General features: G+C 42.2%; 2 protein-coding genes across 5 annotated transcripts in view; one reads left to right on the top strand and one right to left on the bottom strand.

The window, feature by feature from the left end:
* Positions 1-9,588, top strand: part of FXR1 (FMR1 autosomal homolog 1) — a 29,019-nt gene extending 19,431 nt beyond the window's left edge. Inside the window, exons 10-17 of one of the 4 annotated variants that reach the window (XM_072345000.1) lie at positions 603-712; positions 1,591-1,677; positions 2,072-2,279; positions 3,281-3,448; positions 4,116-4,316; positions 5,078-5,158; positions 7,550-7,641; positions 8,449-9,588. In XM_072345000.1, coding sequence (XP_072201101.1) covers positions 603-712; positions 1,591-1,677; positions 2,072-2,279; positions 3,281-3,448; positions 4,116-4,316; positions 5,078-5,158; positions 7,550-7,641; positions 8,449-8,619 — 1,118 coding nt within the window. In that variant the 3' untranslated portion in view covers positions 8,620-9,588. Of the gene's footprint in view, positions 1-602; positions 713-1,590; positions 1,678-2,071; positions 2,280-3,244; positions 3,449-4,115; positions 4,317-5,077; positions 5,159-7,549; positions 7,642-8,448 lie in introns of all 4 variants that reach the window. The other 3 variants (XM_072344999.1, XM_072345002.1, XM_072345001.1) reach the window with 3 other exon arrangements.
* A 597-nt stretch (positions 9,589-10,185) lies between these two features.
* DNAJC19 (DnaJ heat shock protein family (Hsp40) member C19) overlaps positions 10,186-15,032 on the bottom strand; it is a 6,271-nt gene continuing 1,424 nt past the window's right edge. Inside the window, exons 1-6 of the mRNA XM_072345030.1 lie at positions 15,029-15,032; positions 14,825-14,876; positions 14,636-14,709; positions 14,150-14,226; positions 13,160-13,230; positions 10,186-12,248 (exon numbers count right to left, since the gene is read on the bottom strand). The exon at positions 15,029-15,032 is cut by the window's right edge and continues 1,424 nt beyond it. Coding sequence (XP_072201131.1) covers positions 12,178-12,248; positions 13,160-13,230; positions 14,150-14,226; positions 14,636-14,709; positions 14,825-14,876; positions 15,029-15,031 — 348 coding nt within the window. The 5' untranslated portion in view covers position 15,032 and the 3' untranslated portion in view covers positions 10,186-12,177. The remainder of the gene's footprint in view (positions 12,249-13,159; positions 13,231-14,149; positions 14,227-14,635; positions 14,710-14,824; positions 14,877-15,028) is intronic.

Here is a 15,032-nt window from a genome sequence, read left to right as displayed (position 1 = left end):
AGTGATTCATCTTTTGAGACTTTGTGCACCAGGGAATTATCAAGAAACTGCACGCTATTTTAACTCTTGAAATGTTTTAAGCATGGCTCTTTCAGGCTTGTGCAAACTGATTTGGTGGTCATGTTTGAAGCTCAGGTTCCATCAGTTATTTGATAAATTGACTGCTTAAATATTCCAGAAGTAAATTCCAAAATACAGTATGGAAGTGCCGTATCTGAGCTGCAGGAATGGCTCAGGACAGTTCTGATGTCATCGCTCTCTAGCAGGGAGAGCATGATGAAATAATTTGGATAAACAGGTTGTAATGTCTGTTCTCAAGAGTTCTGCTGTTTCATTGCTACTCTGGTTGTGTTTGAAACTCGTACGTAGCGCTGATCTTGGTCTGTACCTGCCGTTCTGTGTGTGCACAGCTTGAATGGAATCGCTGAAGTTTTGCCCTCTTTGGGCATAGTTTTCATTTATGTGTATGACATGGGAAAAAATCTTGGGGACGAGAAGGTAGAAGGCAAAGGGGAGTGAAGTGACCACAGTTCTTGGTAAACAGAAACCAGTTCCGAATGTTTTGTACGCTGGTCTAAAACAACTCTTCTTGCTCTGTGAAGGAAAAGTTATTGGAAAAAATGGGAAAGTGATTCAGGAGATTGTAGACAAGTCTGGAGTCGTCAGGGTGAGGATTGAAGGAGATAATGAAAATAAGCTGCCTCGTGAAGATGTGAGTACTTCAATTCTTCCTTTGTTTGCATTTTGATTTTGAAATGAGTTGTTCTGAATCCTTTAACAAAGAAAACACCAGAAAACACCTGCAGAGAGTGAAAATGTCTGGAGCAAAGTGCTGCCTTACTGCCTTAGAGTGGGGTTACTGTTCCATCTCGGTGTCATTATTCAGTTTGTAACTATAGACTTTGTGGCCTATGGATCCTTGTTTTTCATGGCCAGCTTGTAATGGTGGTGTTTGTTTTAAGAAACCGTGGCCTCTGTGATAGAGCTGTGCTTATGGATTGTTTAACAAAGCCCACCTTACAGCTTTTTATAGCTGTAGAAATTGATCTTTAGGTCTTTTTCAGAATGGCATTGTGCAGTAAGTCTTGTATGAAACAGCTCAAGAAAAATACTTGCTTCAGGAGCAAAAACCTACCTCCTATGTACAGCGTAGTTGCATAGCTGTCAACTCTGGAAACACTAATTTGGGGCATATATATATTTTAAACAGATGAGAACATAGGATAAAATAGTCCAAAGCTTCTTCATCTTGCCAAGTTGGTTTAGTTAACCACTGGGCACTCATCAGGAATCTCTGGGTACCTCTATACACAGCTGCTGTGATGGAAATGTGTGCAGCAATTGTGTTGCAGGGGCCACCAGTGGTACATAGAATCTGTATGTCAGATTACCTCGGGTGGTAGAATAGGATGTTGGGAGCACTATGGGCAGCCTGAAATCCTTAGCAGAGAAGCCCAAACTCTGGGCTGTTTCTAGGGTATCTTTGCTGTGTAAGATTTAGTTACTGTTCAGATTGCTTTTATGAATTAAGGATAAAGTATTTCGATGATGTTCTTCTTGAAAGCAAGATGTTCTGTTTTGTTTCTATAGGGAATGGTACCATTTGTATTTGTGGGTACCAAAGAAAGCATTGGAAATGTCCAGGTTCTTCTAGAATACCACATTGCGTACTTGAAGGTAAGTATTTCAGAAGGAAAAACAAAGTTGTAGAAAAAGCTTCTATTGGAGTACAGAATATCTGAGTAACAACTTCAGAAGGGTTTGCAGCTGATCAGCTGTTTGGCTGTAGACTACTGGGAATTGAGGCTTGGTGCCCTGAAACCTCCCCTTGTGTCCTAAGTGTTATTTAGGCCTTTTAAAGCATGATCATGGCTGCTGCTTTCTGTTGGTACTGAAAGAGCCGGACTGCAGAGAGCACTGTTTTAAGTTGGATCTGAGAAGCAGTATGTGATCGCTTTCTCCACATCAGTGTTCTGTTGTTGATTTAGGATGAGGCTGAAGGGACGGTGGTATTTTTATGGGGGAGAAGTAACATTTCTTCCTCTGACGTGTCTTGTTTCCATTTATGTAGGAGGTAGAACAACTAAGACTGGAAAGGCTCCAGATTGATGAACAGCTGCGTCAGATTGGTATGGGCTTCAGACCTTCCTCTGCTAGAGTTCCCGAGAAAGAAAAGGGTTACACAACTGATGAGAGTACCATCTCCTCAGTACAAGGTTCCAGATCATACAGCGGAAGAGGGAGAGGCCGCAGAGGCCCCAGTTACACGTCTGGTTATGGTAAGTTGGTTTGGTATCATCTCCAGAGCAGCTATCGAGTGAATCCTCAGTGTGCTGTTGAGTTCCTTACTTTTTGTAGGTTCCTTTGTGTGTTGAGTAGGTGAGTAAAGGTAGGGTGGAATATTCAGAATTGCCATTTGATTTTTCACGTAGCTCAGAATACCTGCTTGGATTTGCATCTTTGCTGAATGGCGATGCTTCTATTATTTACTCTTCCCTGGCAGGTTGTTTCAGTAAATGTAGTTGATGTTCAGTTGGTTTATATGTGCGCAGTGTTCAGACTCTCATTTGGCAACGTGTGGGGGTTTTTTTGCTGTAAAACAGCAAGAATTGCATGTTAGAGCCATAGGAGTCAGGATATCTTTATTCCAAAATTGTTAGTAGGGAGAGTTCCTGGATGCTTGAAATAAATGGTGGGTGTTTAATTTCTTGGTAGTAAAAAACTGTGCGGGTTTGGTTAGCTCAGAAACAAAGGGAAGTTATAAGCAATATTTAATATAAACAGCTAAATTGAAGCAGCATTACTGCAGCCAGACGGGGTTGCTTAGCAACAGCCATTAGCTGTGAGGTGGTGAAGTTGTCCTTGGGAATTTCAGAGAAGTTGCCTAGAAACTGCATCGAATGCCTGCAGTGTGTGCACAGCAAATAGCGATCAGTCCTTGATGTATCCACGCACATTAATTGCCATTTGAGTAATTTTAGAGCCCTTATTTCTCATCCTACTGCAAACAGACTTAAGAAGCGTAGTACTTAAGTAGCTTAAACTGTACGTATTTTATTTGTGCACATTTAGATGTTTTTATTTTTAAACTTGCATCCTTGCATTAGAGTTTATTTTGAATTTGTGTATTTTTACATTTGTGTATAGAATATACATGGCTAGGCCTGCTGGTTGAGAATCTGAAACCAGAACACAATCCGAAATTTCATATTCACTTCCAATTTTCTTTTCCTTCTTGTACAAGGTACAAACTCTGAGCTCTCTAATCCCTCTGAAACAGAATCTGAGAGAAAAGATGAACTTAGTGACTGGTCCTTGGCAGGAGAAGATGACAGAGAAAGCAGACATCAGCGTGACAATAGGCGACGTCCTGGAGGACGAGGACGCAGTGTGTCTGGAGGCCGTGGACGTGGCGGACCTCGTGGTGGCAAGTCATCCATTAGCTCTGGTACTGCATCTCAAAAGTGCATCTCCGTTCCTTGCCATTTTTTCTCTAGCCTTTCAGTACTTCTGAGCATTCCCTTTTTGCATTGTAATCTTAATAGATTGGTATTTCAGTGAAGGTCCATGATATTTTATCATGCGCAATCGTTAGATTCTGTTGATCATCTTCTGCTTGTAATGATCTTCATTTCCTTCCTCAACTGTAGACAGGTAATAATGACATCATTGAACATTACAGATCTTTGCCATGCTACTGGTGGTTGCCTTTTGAGTTAAGCTTTTCTTTTAGATACAGGGGAGAAGAAATGAAAGAATGAAAGTTAGCACAGTCAGATTCTGATAAAGTAATAATTCACAGCGCTTCAGTAGCGTCAGCATTACTATCAAGCTGATGAAGTGAAAGGTATATTTTAAACACAAACGCCTTAAAGTAAAAGGTTCTTTAAATGATCCCTTGAAGTCTTTGTGATGCAGTAACATAAGTGCCACGCTGTGGTGTCTTAGAGGATATATTGTTGGATCAGAGGGTCAGAGAGGAGCCAGTATGCACAGGACTGTAGTGCTTATACCTTGTCATAAGATTGCTTAATGTTTGGAACCACAATTGAAGCCAGTCTGGAAGATGACGTGTCTGACTCAGTATCTTCAATAAAAACTTCTTGTTTGTTTAGTGCTTAAAGATCCGGACAGCAACCCTTACAGCTTACTTGATAATACAGAGTCGGACCAGACTGTGGATACTGATGCCAGTGAATCTCACCACAGTAGCAACCGTCGCAGGAGGTCACGCAGACGAAGGACTGATGAAGATGCTGTTCTAATGGATGGAATGACAGAGTCTGATACAGCTTCTGTTAATGAGAATGGTTTAGGTATGTAAACGGCTAGTTGATAGTCCCAGAACAAGTTTGTAAGAGAAAAGTGTTATCCATGTAAGCGTAGTGTTCATTTTTATTAGTGATGAGTCATTGTTCTGTTAAAGGTTGCTGTCTGATTAAAGGAAGACTTTCTACCTCCATGGCTCTGCCATGAAATATCTTGTTTACTGAGCTCCATTAGTACGTTCATATGCTCTTTCGTATGCCTCTTTTGTAAAACCTATCTGATGGAGATACCAAAGACTAACTTTGTTTCCTGTTTGTACTGCTGTTTTCATAGAAACACGGTGCTGTTATAGATCAGCGTTCTGTCTGTCCTCCGTTACCTCAGTGTCAGGGTAGGAAAGCTGCTTAAGCGGCTGTTAATTCATCTCTACCCAGTTTCTGCTTAAGTAAATTCTTTGATACTTATTGGGACGAGAATATAATTTGTTGTTTAATAGTGTAGAAAAAAACCAACACTTTATTTTGTGGTTGTGGCTAAAACCTGACGTATGGTTGTTTAATAAATGAAACCTGAGGTCATTAAGCATATGCCTAAATGTTTTCATGAGCCAGAAGCGAAATAGTAAAATCTAGCTTTGACTTCACTGTGTATGCTTTCAATATAAATATGTTGTTCTTTCAGCCTGTCTTACTTAGCCTGTTTCTTAGCCTGTCTTTTTTAACAGAAGCAATTTTAAATGCTCCATGCTGAAACTGCTGAAGAATATTTTTTCATCAGAAATAGTTCATGGTAAACTTTGCAATTGCAGATGATAGTGACAAAAAACCCCAGCGACGCAATCGTAGCCGCAGGCGTCGCTTCAGGGGTCAGGCAGAAGATAGACAGCCAGGTAATTCGAGTGAAGCTGTGGGTATTCTCAGGTCAAAAGCATGAGAGAATGTTGTGTCTGCTGTTTTACATATAGCTGCATAATATACAAAGGTTAATAACTAATAAGACTACTAGATAAAGACGAAAGATGTTTCTTGCACTAGGAGAACTTTAAAAGTTCTTAATCTGTCTAATGGAACTAATTTATAATGTCTAACTTTTTGCTTGGAAATACAATTGAAGCTTATGATCCGGTTCTCATTGAAGTCAATAGCCAGTCTTCTGTTGACTTCAGTAGTCCAGGATCGAGACATAAATGAAAGTTCATGATCTGCACTCACTTGCGTCTGCACACTTGCACTGAATGTGACACAACCTTTTCAGCACTGGCTGAGGAGCAGAGGTGGAATGGCAGGCTGTAGGTGCCCTGGCAGAGCTCTGCGAGGGAACCTGCACGGTAACTGCCAGTCCAGAGCTTGACTGAAACTTCTGCTGTCAGTCTTCAGCTTTTGTGAGCATTGTAAATCATCCACAAATTGAGGGTGGGACGGAGGAGGAATTTAAATGAAATTGCATGTTTTCAGTTTTTGTTGTTGTGGCTTGTTGCACTTCTTTTGTGTGTACTAACACTGGAGACGATAAAGGTGAACTAGCTCATTTCAGTGTAACGCCCTGTTCAGAAAGCGCTTGTGCGTGTGTGCCTTAAGGTAGTCACAGGAGGTCTTGTAGATTGACAGGCTCAGAACATCACATCACCCACATTTGTTTCCTGTCTATCTGTGGTGCTCAGGCAATACTGGATCTAGAAGAAATAAGGTTGTTGCTTCCCAGTAATTAAAACGTAAGGAGAATAAAAAGTAAGCTGTTACACTTCTCAGCATTCTGTAGTTTGGTAACACAGGGATACAGTTCATAAAGGGGTGGAAGAGATGGCTGGCATCTCTACAACGTGTGAAGCGTTTCTCTTTAAATGCAAGCATTCCAAGAACAGAACCAAGTCCCCAGAAAGTTCTCATGTTTTCCCGTTGATTCCTTTGTTTGAAATAGCACTTCCAATTCCAATAACAGTATTTTTGATATGGCCAGTAAGAGCGTTCGTACTCACACGCTTTGTGACAAATGCTCCAAGTCAATCATCACATCTATTCACTACTTCTATAGAGAATGAAATGGAGAGGAGGAACTCTTCCTCCTGAATACGAGGAGTCTGCTTCAGTCATTCAGTAGTTTTTTGTTGCTGTAGTTCCTGGGTTCCTACTACACATGAGATTATTAAGGATCAGTGTTTTACACTGTGTGTGAAACATGCTTCATCCCTGTATTAGAGTCGGGTACAGAACATCACTTAGAGAAGTCTTGGGCAGAAACTCCCTTGGTCTCAGCAATAACACAGGAACCCAGTTCAGAGCCTAGTTAATGTAACAGAGAACTTGTGCTTGCTCTGCTGATACAGGATTCTTACACAGTTATTGATTAAACCCAGGAAAATAGTTCACCTGAATGCATGGTATACTAAATACAATTGACTGTACTGTTAGTAGGTAATGCTTGCCAACTCTAATGTGCTTTAGCTCATCAAAGATACAAGTGTATATTTAAATTTGTAGTACTGTATATTCCAAAAATAGAGTTGACTCTCAATTGTTGTGGTTACGAGAGGGCGGGATAAGACAAAACCAAGCTACAAGAACATGTGCTGAGGTGGTGAGAAGAAAGGAGGTCAGAGAATCCCTGGCCAGCAACCAGTAAGTGTAGCCATAGCAGTGCAAGCATGGCTGTCCTGCTTTTGAGTACAGGCTTACTCATACAGAGCCACCTCGAGTGCCTGTACGCACAGCAGTTGCCCACCTGCCCGCAGCCGGAGGTGGATTGCCTTTTGAGTACCAGGAGGGTGAGTTCTCGTTGTCAGTTGCTTCATGGAAGTAACAGCGATTTGAATGCTGCTCTGTCGTAAGTGATAACACACTCTGAACCTCCTCCCCCAGTTGATTTTGTATTTTAACCTGCATTCATTTTATTAGTGTGAAATTCTTCACTACTGAAGATAGTTAAAATCCCGATTTAACGAGTGCACGGGTATAAAGAGCCTGCAGTCTTGATCTCCTGAAGTCAGGTATAGAAATCCCTTCTTTTCAGATCAAATTTACAATCAGGACAGAAACATTATTTTATTAATTGATTTCAAGATTCTGCCTTCAGATCACCACCAGCTACCACAGATTTTGGTGAAAATTTCCCTTGTTAACATAAAAGAACTGATCCTTGCTATGTAGTTGATGACCTGTAGAATCAAGGCCTTTTGTGAGGTAGCTCCCAGTGATAGTGTGACTGTGCAGAATAAGGGTATGAAGTTTGAATGCTAAATTAAACATCTAATATGAGCATCACTAATTTTGTTTTCCTTGAACAGTAACAGTAGCTGATTATATATCACGAGCTGAATCTCAGAGTAGACAGAGAAACCCTCCGAAGGAAACACTAGCCAAAACCAAGAAAGAAGCGGTAAGAGGATTTTTAATGTACATTTCCTTTTCTCTTCCTGTGTGGGAAATCAGTAATGTTTGATTTACATCATTTTCATTGAGAGCTCTGAGTTCAGGAACAGATCGTTAAGAGTAACACCAGTTCAAAGTAAACAGAGCTGAGCTCTAACTTGTGGAATTATCAGTGCAGACATCAGTGATGGCTGTAATGCTTAAAGGGCTTCAGTTATTGTAACACATTTATTACTGTAGCATTGCATGATAAAATGTGCAAATTAGCACTCATCTCGCTGGATGAGTCTTGAGAATTAATCCTTATAACATTGTATAGATGGGGGGAGGATGTTTAGTGACCTGTGTGAGCTATTGTAGAAAGAACTGGCAGTACAGAAATGGTGGATTTGAAATGTTCTGAGTGGAATAAAGAGGCATAAATGTGTCATAAAAATAATATTCAAAACCAATATTTTACTCCTCAGATAATGTTGAATTTATTGCTACTGTTTGTTGTTGAGTTGAGCAAAGTGAGGTCCATGAATTGGTGCTAAACAGCCCAGTCTTTGAAGGGGTATAAGCTCATTTGTTCACTTAACTGCTTTTTTGACTTGGAAAAACTGGCGTGATTTTCTCACAGGCTTCCAATTCTGAAGCATTCTGGAAATGACAAGGTAAAGGTCAGGGTGCTGTCAGTGACAGAACAGGTGCAAGTGAACCAAGAGATTTCCTGTTTCAATGTTGCTGTGTGAGCCAGAGGAATTTACATTGCATTCTGTGTTTGTACAGATTCTTCTAATGTTATTCTGTATTTCTTTCTTTCTTTTTTAAGACAAAAGATACGATTGATGAAAATAGCCCTTCTGAAAAGGCAGTGAATGGTCCTGCTACACCTGCTGTGGATGAGCCTTCTAAATTACAGCACAGCCCTGATGAAAAGAAAGTTACTGTTCAGGAGGAGGGAAATAATCAGGAAGAAGCAGTGCTGAATGGTGTTTCATAAACTGAAGTTCCTAGTTTACAGTTCTTCTACATTACATTTAAAATAGTGCTTGTATAAGCTTGCCAAAGATAGAATATGGATCGCCAGTCTTGACACCGCACTTTCAGTTCCTCCATTTTGGAATACAGAAAGGGGAGGGATCCTGAAGAAATCATATGTTAAACATACTTTGACACCTACTGTGTTATAAATATATCATCAGATGTGCCTTGAGATAGTATATGTAACATTTAAATAAACAAAATTGCTGGCTATAGGAAATGTTATTTTGTTTTCAAAATACGGCAGAGATGTGAGGGGGATCCCTAACATAATACTCTTTATGAAAGCATTAGCTGCTTTTGTTACATTTTTAATAATATGCAACCACTTCTTCACCTGAGGAATACTAGAAAGAAATGCAGTCTAAAATATTTTGCACTGAAATGTAATTTCTCCATTAGTTTAGTCTGGAAACTGGTCTGTTTTAATACATGTTTTTTAAATGCTGTATGTAGAGGAAAAATCTGCAGACCACTGGAATACATTTGTTAAATTCTCATAATCTGCAGGGATACTGGGTGACATTGGCAGTGACTGTTCTACATTGAGGCTTTGTTTGGTTTATTTATTAAACTGTACAGTATTTAAAAATCAAACATAGCTTTAGTTAACACTAAGCTGAATTAGTCATGTCCATTAAGACATAACCTGAACTACTGAAAAGATCAATTTCCAGAAAGTTTATTCTGTATAAACTCCATATGTTAGTCCTTAGTAGAGTATTTTTATTTTTGTTTTGGTTGTTTGATGTGCAATATGTTTTTTTTGTATGCTGGTAGTAAAAGAAAATAAACTTTGATCTTCCATCTGTTGACTGTTTCTATCAGAAATGTAAACTGCTCCCGACTTAAGGTTTTCAAGCTGTTCACCACTGCAACTTACCTGCCGGGCAGCTTGAACCTCTTAACTCTTCACTAAGTTTTCTAACGTACTAACCTTAACCCGGCAGTAAGGTGATCATGTGAGACATCCGTAATGGATCTAAGAACAGACTGATATTAAAGAATTGCATAACCTGACTAACGTATAGGAACTGAAGTAGCCGTAGTTTCTGAGAAGCCAGAATAATAACTTACTAACGAGTCTTCTTCTTGCATATGAGCAGGAGCAACGAAGCAGAAAGATGTGAAAAGAGAGCTGGGAAGTGAGGAGTCGTAAGGAACCAGAGCAGTTACCGCAGTGCTGAAAGATTTGCTGACTTAGAAGAAAAATTATCTTACCTGATTTGGCAAAAAGCGAGAAAAGACAAAAGTACTGCAGTGTGCGCCTCCAGGTGTGTGCATCCAGGTGCTACACTTAGCACAGCAAGGGAGGAGTTGCACCATCTGAGTTTTCAGGTACTTGTTTCATTGAAGGGCACACGCAGTTTAATATGACTTTGTATTAAGGCTCAAGTCTCCTGGAGAACAAACTGTTAAATGGTTATAACTGAGCCAAACATAAAAGTGTCAGAAAGGATAATTGTATCTACAAGGGAGGGGGGACTGTGGAGAAAGGTAGGTCTAACAGCAGTCAGGGTTAGTGGCAGTAAAGAACTTCAGTAGCTTTTATTTGGTGTAGGCCTTGAAAGATGCATTTTGTGGAGCGGCCGCGTGCCCTTCTTGGAGCTGCGTGGTTTTTTGTTTTTTTAATCCTGCTTTCAGTTCTGTAGTGAAGCCCAGCATCTCTGTCCTCTGTATGTTCCAAACACTTTCTACTCACTGCTTGTGTTACTGATTTTGGTACTCTGTTCTAATGGCACATAAGTCCTGTATTGTTCTGATATTACTAAATGGCCGTAGAATTAATGAGACTACAGCAGTACAGCTCCATAGAAACCGAAGTTGACACAGAGTATGTGACGCTGCTGACAGTACTTACCAAAATGGTGGTGGAGTTCTGGAAAAATGAAAGCTCTAAAACACACCGTGTCTACGAGCAGACAGTACATAACCATGATGTATGTTGTACAGCTTTACCATAGTTGCAGAAAGGCTGGGAAGATTCTTGGAGCATGAGAACACTGTGGCCCCAGTTCAGACAGCGAGGACAGCAGCTGCTCTTTTGTTCAGGTATCTTAAATAGTTTATGCAAGTAAAGTAGTCCCAGCGGAAGGGATCTGCAAAGCACATCAACTGCCTGACCCCTTGGAGGCCAACCAGAAGCTAAAGTACATTTCCAGGATGCTGTCAGGTGCCTCATCCTGGCAGTGTTTTTCATCAACCTCCTTGCTGGGAAGCCTGTCCCAGGTAAAGAAGTCTGTCTAAATGTCCCACCTGAGGTTCCCCCTGGGCCTGGAAGTTTTGTGCTTCTTCCTGCACATCACGATAGTGGTTTTAGGGTAGAAGAAACAGCACCTCCTCCTGCTTCTTCTCAGGGAGCTGCACAGAGCAGCAAGGTCACGCCTTGGCCTCCTTTTCTCAAGACCCGACAAATCCAGGTGGCCTCAGCCCCTTCTCCCTGGACGTGCTTCCAGCTCTACCAGCCTTGCTGCCCTCTGGACCCCTTCAAGAACCCACACATTTTTTCATGTTGTGGAGCCCAGAACTGTATACAGTGTTCCAGGTGAGGCCACACCAACACTAAAGCAGAAGTCGTCACTGTTTTTGACTGGCTGTGCCTGTTTATTGTGAGTTTTAATATGCCCCATAATGCAGTTTGTGCTCTAGGCTGCCAGGACACCCTGCTGGTGAGCACGTTGACACTTGGCACAACATGGTCCCCTCATGCTGAGCTGCCCTTCAGGCACTTGTCTCCCACCATGTATCTGTGTCCAGCGTTGCTCTGTCCTACATGTGGCACATGGGATTCTCCCTTGCACTTCAGGCAGATGACTGCCCAATGCTCCAGTGTATTTAGATCTGCCAGGCCATCACTCAAGGGAGTTAGATTTGTAGCATAAGATAACGCATAAAACTACATGACTGACTAAAGGTTTGCAACTTACTGCTATAAAATCCATTAATAATTGAAAACTATTAGAAAATCTGAGGCATCCAGATCCCTCCACAGCAGTTAAGAAGCTGAACCATCAACTGAGTATGTTCAGTTTCTTACGTTTTATTTCTTCATCCAGAAACAACCACATCTCTCTCCTAATGCATTTTGTTAAGGATTTACTGTTTTTTTTCTACAACCTCCCCACGCTTTCATCACGCTAACTTTGGCATATGACAGAATAGCAGCATGAACTTCAAATGTAACTAGTTGAATAAACACTTGGTAACAGCATGTCAGCATCTGGTAACATGCAGGAAGACTTGGCCAAGCCAAACTACTGTTCTTCTATGCAGAAAATACGTCTGAGTGGCAGCTTTAATCGCTTATTAAAGAACAGCTCTGAACAAACCTTAAGCTTCACTCCCTCACACGTTTCCCCAAAAGCGACTAAGAAGTGAACACAGAGGGACGTCGCTCCCCCAATTAATTCTTCAGGCCTCATTTGTATCAAGTCACCGATTGAGATTCGTACTTGCCTTAAGCTGTTTATAAGAAACAATCATTTATACAAGCAAACCCTCTGATTTTATCACCAATTCATTTTTTAGCTTGGTCTTCCAGTAAATCTTTAGCTTCATTGATTTTGGCTGCTACATATGGAGAACCACCTGGAAGAAAGAGAAGTGCATGTCACAGCAGATGAAGAAGGCATTTTCTTTGTAGGTCATCACTAGTCCTGCACTACACAAGAAGAAGTGCGAAAGACACTCAGGTTAAGAACAAGCTGCATTATGACTGGAGCCGTTTGAGTTTACACACACAGTGACTGCAGTAGCCAGATGTGCAGCAGCTCATTAGATTGCTTTCAGTTTAACAAAGTTCAGTTTTAATCATTTAAATGAATGAATTGGTCAGTAATGACTCAGGAAAACATTTGTTGGGAAAACACAAGTGTTCAACTACCCCACCTGCAGATAAATCCCCCTGTTCCAAAGTTAGGCTACAAACTGCTGCTGTGCTGATGGGCCGTTTCAGCATTTAAATGCGATATGAAAATAACTCAAACTTTTAAAAGAGATTTCACTGTGTAAATGCACTGCAATTGTAACTGATTCTGAGCTACAGCGACCTGCAGTGCGTGTGCCTTGTGCAAGTACTAAACTTAAGTCTGTTGCCTTTACTTGATGCTGAACTTGGCTTATTTAGGACCTGAAAACATGCAAGATGCTCATAAGTCTCTCAATAGCTATTTTTAGGTTTTGCATATATTCAGTAAAGTCAATTTTGAAGTAAGCTCTGCTAGGTATTAACTAACTGTGCTAATGGTGATTTGGCATTAAGTAAGGACAGATAAAGCAAATAACAAGCTGACCTGGTGAATCATTCTGCTTGTTTTAAACCTTCCAAACACAAAGATACGTTCCAAAGTCATACAGATGTAGGCAGCCTGAATATTTCTAACACTGTTTTTGTGCTTTTTTCATTTAGTAGCCAAAGTATTCACATCACTTCTACGCGGTTCTTCTCTTCATGGGTTAGAACATGCATTAGTTGATCAGTGTGAATTACTTTTGCTTACCTTTATCTGGATGATTCAGAAGCATGATTCGTCTGTGAGCTTCTCTAATTTTACTTCTGTTGGCTGTAGGGCTGGTTTAAAAAACAGAGAAAAACTCACTTGAGGGCAACTGATAAAATCCCCCAGCTCTTTACAAGAGGCCTTCAAACAAGTAAGCACTTTGTCGTAGCCATGAGCTCTCTGACTTACATGTGTATTAGCATTTAAGTCCTGGAGAGGTCCCTAGCCTCCTTCCCCAGGACAACATGCTGCAGCAGTCTAATCTACTGGGGAACATTTGCACACATTTGAAGGCTGTGCTTATTTAGCTCCCTCTGGAACCTGAAAGTCCTCATCACGTCCTGTCTGTCCCCGACAGCTGCCAAGCGCTGGTGTGAGAATTCATCCTGAACTTGAGCACTCAGTTGAAAACAACTGCAGCTACGTTGTAACATTTCGACTGGGACAACCCTGCAGAAGTTCTTTGTTTATTTCAGCTCATAGTTTGCAAACCTCCCAGCTGGAAGCTAACTTAGAGCAGAATGGTTCTTGGTATGTCAGCCGATAAACTCACGTGTTTGGTTCTGAGTCTGTGCTTTGGCAGGACGGTTACTGTACTCATCTGTGGGACACCCGGCAGTAAGCGATGATTTACCAGCATGCAGGGAGTGGGCACGTGAAGAGCCTGACATGGGCACGTAAAGAACCTTCACTGTGAAATTCACCAGAGCTGACAGCACCGCAACCGTGTTCCCTGTACAGAACCAGCACCACGTGCAGAAAATGGCACATTGACCAGCGCCTCTAACTGGCTTCTGAATGTGCTGCTATGGGAGCCTAACCAGAGTTAATGTCAGGTGCGTCCAGCAGGAAACACCAACTAAGCACAGAAAACCAAGAGATCCCTCAGTGTTTCCTTGGCAGTGATGTTCTCTGGGGAAAGCAGACATCGGACAGTCCTGAGCAACAAATACGCTTTTTACCTTTCATTTATAATTAATGTCCTTTTACCTCACTCCGAGTATTAAGGCTGCTTCTCGTTTAGTCATTTTGGGTTCAAATCCACCTCTGTAATAACCACTGAAGTCCTGAAAGAAAAAATGCTTTAAACACAAAGAGCTGAACTTGCACCATCTATCAGCTCTAACATCTCCTTAGCAGCTGCAGAGCTCCTCCCTGCAGCAGTGCTGGGCAGCTTCTTTTGCACTTGGGGGAGGTAACTTCTGTTGTGTCGCTGAGTACTTCAACTCTCCAGAACAACTTCTCTATTGGAACAGAATCATTAGTGCTGGAAAAGGCCTCTCAGTTCACCCGTCTAACTGCCCACCTACCACCAGTACTGGCCGTTAACTACGTCCCACATTGCCCGCCATGAATCACAGCCTGCTATCAGTCCTGCAGCCACATTTAGTTCCAGAAGATACAATTCTACACGCAGAGCTGCAGCTGCTCCGCTCTGTCAGCTGGTCTGGATGAGACACGGCCGGTCCGACGTACCGCTTTGGGCAGGTTCTGCAGCACCTGCTTCACCTGGGGCTCCATCTGCTTCATGGCTTTCAGCGCGTAGCGACCTTAAAGAGATCAGCGCGGAACGCGGCTCAGCCCGACGCCGCCGAGGCGCTACAGAGCGCGGAGCTGCGGCCCGCTCGGACATGGCGGCACTCGGCTCCTGCCGCCCCCACGCACCTGCGAAGCCCACCGCCGCGATGCTCAGCCCGACCGCCACCACGGTCCCGGCCTGCGGGGAAACGGAGCGCTGCGTTACCGAAGGGAGAGAAAAGAAGGCAGGGCGGCCTGCGGAGCCGGGCTGGGCAGCGCGGACAGCGGGGAAACGGCCGCGCTCCTTCCGGGCACGGAGCCGCGCTGCGGAGCGCCCCGCGCCGCACTCACCATG

Source organism: Excalfactoria chinensis, chromosome 9, assembly GCF_039878825.1.
Source record: "Excalfactoria chinensis isolate bCotChi1 chromosome 9, bCotChi1.hap2, whole genome shotgun sequence".
Lineage (NCBI taxonomy): Eukaryota > Metazoa > Chordata > Aves > Galliformes > Phasianidae > Excalfactoria > Excalfactoria chinensis.
The sequence above is the reverse complement of the archived record's forward strand: the minus strand, read 5'-3'. Positions and strand labels throughout refer to the sequence as shown.